Here is a 6,479-nt window from a genome sequence, read left to right as displayed (position 1 = left end):
TTTTAGCCAAGGGCAGAAGGAAAGAGGCCACCCCAGAGCCACCACCATGTCCTGAGCAATGGGAGAGCTGCGGGGGAGCAGCTAAAAGCTCCATCTCACTCCAGGCCATGTGGACAGGTTTCTGCAGGCTGGAGTGCTCCACGTGGCAGGTGTAGACGTCTCCCCGCTTGGGGGTCATCTCCAGCATCACCAGGGTCTGGAAGGTCCAGTCTCCATTGCGGATCAGGCCTGTGGACACGACCCCAGCCCTCTGCTGCTGCCCATTCACCAACCACTTGACCTCCACGTCCCCGGGGTAGAAGCCGCTGACAGAGCAGACCAGCAGGTTGTGGTGGCCCAAAGGAGCCGTCTTGGATGGATACACCGTCACCTCCGGCTCCACTGCAGGGAAGAAGGAGGAGCTGGAGGCAGGGAGGCAGCCCCGGGCTCCCTAGTGCAGGCTGGCCTCTGGCCTCGACCCCCGCCAGCTCCCAGGATCCTCCTCTCCTCGGGCCACACGTGGCCATGTGGGGACCCCCTGCAGCTCCCCCTCCCCCAGCCCAGAGGTCTGAGGGAGCCCCCGGGAGCCCCCCAGTGTCGGGGCTGCATCCTCAGGACAGGCAGGAGTCCGGGCTGGGGAAGAGGAGCTGGAAGTTGTCTCCTGACTGGGGCTTCCTTTGGGCTAGCAGGATTTCCACAGCATCCCAGGAGCCCGGGAGAAGCTCCTGCACAGAGACCGCCAGCGCCACTATTGATACCAGGAGAAACTGGAATCTGGGTCTGGGGAGGTCTTGGCCCTGGAGAGCCCTGAGTCTGCCAGGCAGAAGTACCGAGACCAGGGCGGGGAGCGGAAGTCTGTGTCCCCTGAGAAGGTCGGGAGGAGGAGCGGGGAGAAAGCGGGCCGGGGAGCCTCTGCTGAGCTCCGTGCCAGGGACCCAAAGGAACCGCTTTATTAGGTGTAGACAGCAATGACCCAGAGCTCTGGACTCGGGGATTTCTGTCCTGTTAGCCATGTTAGCCCCGATTCCAGGGAGCCACTGACTGCGGCAGAGGAAGGATCCAGCTGGTCCCGTTAGAATTCGGGGAGGTCAGAACCCCTGAACTGGACAATGGGGAAAGGCTCCAGGAGAGCAGGATGGGGGAGGGGGGGCGGGTTTCTTCTCCTCTCTCCTTGGCCTCTCTACTCCCTCCCTCCAGAACCCTCTGTCTCTCCCCTTTCTTCTCCCCTCTTTTACCTCCCTGCTCTGCCCCTCCCCCCTCCCTGCTCGCTCCCTAAGTTCCTGCTGGGCTCCCCTGGTCCCTCCCTGCCCTCCCTGGGCACACTCACCGCGCCTGGGCACTAAGAAGGGCTCAGCCACCTCGTAGTTGTGCCTGCAGAAAGTGTCCAACTCGGCACGCTTCAGCTCCAGCTCATCCTTCTGGCTGTTCCAATCCTCAGCTATGGGCCGCCCCAGCTCCGTCACCGCCTCGAACACCCCCAGGTTGCTGTCGAAGCGCGCGTACTCCTCCCGGTTGTAGAAGTATCTGTCCAAAAACTGCACGTGCTCCGTCCCCTTCATGAAGAGACACATACTTAGCCTGCTCAGTGAAGTGCTCTGAGGGGACACCCGGGGACGGGTCAGCCCTGACGGACACATCATTCCTCCAATCGCTCCCCCCAGCCTGGGCCTGACCCAGCAGAGCAGGGCCCGCCTCCTGCTGTTCTTCCTGCACATGCTCCGCCCACCCCAATACAGCCCAGAGAGAGCAAGAGACTTTTCCGGGGTCACACAGCAAATCTGGAGTAGAGGCAAGACTAGAACCCAGAACCTCAGGTTCCCAGACCAGGACTGTGTGTGCCCTAAGTGATAACTGCCTCGGAACTACCCCAGCCTGGGGCAAATACTCCTGGAAACCTGCCCCAGGAAACACCTAGAGGTCTCTTCACAGAGATTAACCCCCTCCTGATGTTGGTCCCTCCCTCCTGGGCTTCTCCTCATCCCTCTGCAGAGCCCAGGACAGGGGACACGCCCTCCACACGCTGCCACACCCCAGAGGGCTCTGCTGGGCCTGCAGTCAGGGAGAGCTGAGTTCAAATCCTCCCTCAGACACTTCCTAGCTGTGTGACCCTGGACTAGTCAGTCACTTAGCTCCGTTTGCCTCAGTTTCCTCATCTGTCAAATGAGCTGGAGAAGGACATGGCAAACCTCTCTGGTATCTCTGCCAAGAAAACCCCAAAAGGGACCCCAAAGAGGCTGAAAGGCCTGAAAAGAGCCACAACATGGAGGCTCTGCTCCTAGTTCCTGAGACTGTCCTCCCGGCTCCTCCCTCAGACACCATCCCCCACTGTCATTTCTTTAAATCCTCCTCCTGGAATGTCAGCTCTGAGAGGGAAGAAAAGACTCATTTTCTGTGTGTGACTAACACCAGCCCAGGGCAGGCATGTACTGGGGCCGAATCCTGCTGAGTGACTGACTGACATCACTATCATCCACCTCCCAGTGAGGAAATCATTGTCATCCTGTCTGACCTGGTCCCTCCCCTGCTCAAGAAGCTGTGCTGGCTCCCTGTGACTCCAGGAGAAATGACAAACCTTCATCCTGGCATTCGAAGCCTCCCCAGGCTGCCTCCAGCCTGCCCTGAAGCCTCTCCTGCTGCTCCCTGTCCCACAAGTCATGTGTCAGTGAAAGAGCCTCCTGGCTGCTCCCCAAACTCAGCACTCCATCTCCAGCCTCCATGCCTTTGCCTCCCTCCCTGCCTGGCCTGCCATCCCCACCTCCAGCAGGTGGATCCTCCTCTTCCTTTACACTAACCTCCTGATGGCAAACCAATCACTCGAGTGCCAAAGATGGCAGGCAGAGACCTCTCTGGGCATGTGCAGGTGCCCTGCTGAGCCGGCTGAGAGCCCGCCCCACCCCCATACACACACAGGGTGGGAGCACACAGGCTGGGGGGGCAGGCAGGTCCCCAGAAGGCTCCCCATCACGGCACTCTCCTGTCTCTGCTCCTCCCCCAACAGCCAGTCATTCAGCAGCATTTATGAGGCGCTTCCTGTGTGCCAGACCCGTGCTGGGTGCTGAGGATGCGAATAGAAAACTGAAACAAGCCCCAGCAGGGTTACCCTGCAGAGGGAGGGACCAGTGTATGTGCAAGTGTAGACACTGGGGATGCCCAGGAGGAGCCTGGGGGGAGGCCTGGCCTTTGGGGGATCCGCAGAGGCTTCCCCTAGAAAGTGGAGCTGGAGGCACAGAGGAGGGCTGGTGCTCCCGTCATGGGGGGCAGCAGAGAGCCCCCAGGGGCGCTGTGGGCAGTCCCAGATGTGGGAGAGGAAGAAGACATTCCTCTGGCTTCCTGGTGCATCCAGCATCAGCCATCTTCCCTCTGTCAGAGCAGAGCTTAATCCACTCACACTCGCTGTCTGACTTTTCCACATTCACCACAGAAGCTCCACAGCACGTGGGAGGAGCAGCTGTAGCTCTTTTCACTTCTGAGACCACCAGGGGGGCTCGTCCGTCTTTCTTTCCAGCCTCGCATTTCCTCAGTGGTTCTTCTCACCCTCCTTCCTGGGGCAGCTAGTGCATCCTCCTGGGGGACGTTCGCCCCGCGGGTGCCCGAGGAAGGGCTTGTCCTCCTCCAGGACTCCGAAGCCCAGAAAACCTTGTGCTGAACAACAAGCGAGTGTGTGGCGCGGAGCCCTGAGGGAGAGTCCGAGGTCCTGAGCCATTTCCCAGACCCAATCCAGCCCTCCCTGCCCTTCCCCCTCCATCCTGGGTCCAATCCATTCTCCGTCTGCAGAGCCTCCTCCAAATCCACGTCGCGGTGCTGCTGTTCAGGCACTCAGTCCAGCTCTTCTCCAGCTCATAAATATCTCCACAGACAAGATCCGGCCTTGCGCTGCCATTTCCTTCTCCAATATGGCCCCCCCAAGTGCACACAGTGATGGACTAATTAGAATGTCACCTTCTGAACAACAGAAGCTTTTCATCCCACTTTGGACTGTCCTTCCGGAGGTCAAGTTGGTCTCTCGTACAAGAGTAAATTATTCATATGGATAGCATGGATTTCATCTCTTTATTCTCCTTCTTTCCACTTGGGAAATGACTCTTCCACAGAAGGACTAATATAGAAAAAATGCTTTACCTGATTACAGAGATAAATCTGCATCAGATCACTTGTCCTTTCAGGGAGGGGAGAGAATATTGAGGAAGTGAGAGAAGGTCAGAAGGGAGAGACTTTGGAACTAAATGGATGTTAAAATACTTTTTACATGCAATAGCGGAAAATAAAACATCATTTAAAAATATGAATATTAAGCTTTTCTTGCCTCATTGGGTATTTGTGATCAGAGAGTCATGGTAAGGATTATGTCTGTTTTTCTGTCTTCCAACAAATTTTGAATGATTTGATGTATGAATGACAGACACCTTTCAAAATTTTCTACAAAGGAGCAATTAATACTAGGAATCAAAGACTTTCCTGTAAATAACAAGTACTGAGCATCATGGGATCTTGTATTTTATAAAGCTTTAGTCAATTTTGAATTGGTAGAATGTGGTCCATTGAATCCCTCTTGTGAAAGCCTGCTTGTTCCCTACTTATACCCTCATCAGCCATGTTCTCAGTTCATATACAGACGACCCTCGCAAAGACTTTTCTTTACAAGGTGTGCGAGTGGGCACAGAAGTCAGTAGTTACTGCTGTTCCCTCAGTCACTTTGCCTTTTGGGATGAAAAAGTTCTAGGAATTTCTGGTATCTTTCCCTCCTTCAGATGTCCTGGATGCTCATCCCTCACTAGGCTCACAATGGGATCTATTACTTCACCCTGTAATCCCGCCAAGAATTCTGAAGAATTCATTCATGCTGGAAAGATCAAGTGAGTGAAGAATATCCATTTCACAGATTTTAGGGGCCACTTGGATTGGACGTTCTCTAGAGCTTGTCCCTTCTTATGTCTACCTGGTAGAGACACACTTAGGCAATGAGTTGGGCACAAACTGGGTGCTTACTTGAACAGGAGGAGAAAAATGGTTTGCATTTCTGGCAGAAAATCTCAAAGCTCCTTCATTGACCCGAAGGTGCTCAAGAAAACAAAGGTTGTCTTTTTGATATTAGCATTCTCTAGGAATTGCAATATGGCAGTAAGACATGACTGACAACTGGCTTTGTAGAATTAAGTGTGAGTATCACACACAAGACAGGGTTTGGGGTGGGTAGAATCAGGTAACCACATATTAGTCTTCCAAAGAAGGAACAGGAGTAAAAGGCATCATCAAGGAAATACATAATAGGAAGGCAAGATGGACTGCAAACATGCCAAGAAAAAAGATGATGCATGGACAAACAGTGGGATCCACAGGTATCCTTACAATCTGAGGCAACAGTAAGGATGAGTGTTATAAAAGTGGGTGAACACCTGGTGGAAATTGATGGGAGAAAATGTTCAAGAGTCACAAAGAAAGTGCGAGCATGACTGGGTTAAGATAGGCACCTTGGAAAAGACTTCTATGAATTTCTTTGAAGGAAACTATAAGATCCTACATCCACTGGAGTATAAGGACTGAAATATATACAAATATTCAATACATGCAACTAATCTTCCCTTAATTCTCTTATCCTCACTAGATCATGACCTATTTCTCTACTTCCTTTTTCAGACAAATTCCTCTAAATATTCATCTGTCAATTTCCTTGGCAAGTCCAGGAGTGGGGAGGGAAGAGGTGAGGGAAACGAGAATCATGTAACCATGGAAAGAAATTTAATAATAAAATAAAATAAAATAAAAAAGACTTTTAAAAATGTAAACATTTATGTCTATCCACAGTTATCTCACTCAGAACTCAGTATTCCAGCTCATAACACTATTCTTCAATCAATTAATGAATGAAAAAATTGACTCATCACTTACTATGTCCTAAATTTGAGAATACGAATGCAAATGTAAAGACAGGCCATATTATGAAGAAGTATTCTAATGGGGTGAAGAATATAGGCAGTGATAGCTCAGGAGGCACACTTTAGACGAATGGTAGTGATCCCAGGGCAGTAGTATAAAGACAGGACATATTTTATGTAGGAATAAAATTAAATTAGATCACAGTTTTTGGCTCCAGAGTCTTCTCTGAGGGTGAGGAGTGGAGATGTGAGAAAAAGGAAGATGCATCTCTATGAAGAGCTTAGCAAGGGGAATGGGAAGGAAATTGCTTCAGAGAAGGGAATAAAGTGAAGCATGGCTGCACCTTTTCTGAAATAGTCCTGAGGGTTCAAACCAATCAAGAGAGTAGAACCCCAGAGCACAAGGTCCTCCAGGGCATCATTTTTGATGTGGGAAGTAAAATGATTGCTAAAGCTTCAGAGGAAGTGGTCTCTCCAGTCATCTCCCACAAATGTCAATAATTTTGCCTCTAAACTCATTCTTTTGACCCTGCAGCCTTTGACTCTAATGGGGACATCCTTGACATCCTGCCTCCCCTGGGCTTCTGTGACCCTTCACTGTCCTCCCCTTTTTCTTACTGCTCTCAC

General features: G+C 51.8%; 1 protein-coding gene across 1 annotated transcript; it reads right to left on the bottom strand.

Annotated features, from left to right (window-relative positions):
* Positions 1-4: 4 nt before the first annotated feature.
* On the bottom strand, positions 5-1,574 carry LOC123256290 (HLA class II histocompatibility antigen, DR beta 4 chain-like; the record flags this gene model as incomplete). Its single annotated transcript, XM_044684939.1, is given in 3 exon segments — positions 5-381; positions 1,307-1,551; positions 1,553-1,574. Coding segments are annotated over 3 exon segments (644 nt in total), but the record flags the coding sequence as incomplete, so codon positions are not given.
* Positions 1,575-6,479: the final 4,905 nt, after the last annotated feature.

This window comes from Gracilinanus agilis, unplaced genomic scaffold (genome assembly GCF_016433145.1).
Source record: "Gracilinanus agilis isolate LMUSP501 unplaced genomic scaffold, AgileGrace unplaced_scaffold57667, whole genome shotgun sequence".
Taxonomy (NCBI): domain Eukaryota; kingdom Metazoa; phylum Chordata; class Mammalia; order Didelphimorphia; family Didelphidae; genus Gracilinanus; species Gracilinanus agilis.
The sequence above is the reverse complement of the archived record's forward strand: the minus strand, read 5'-3'. Positions and strand labels throughout refer to the sequence as shown.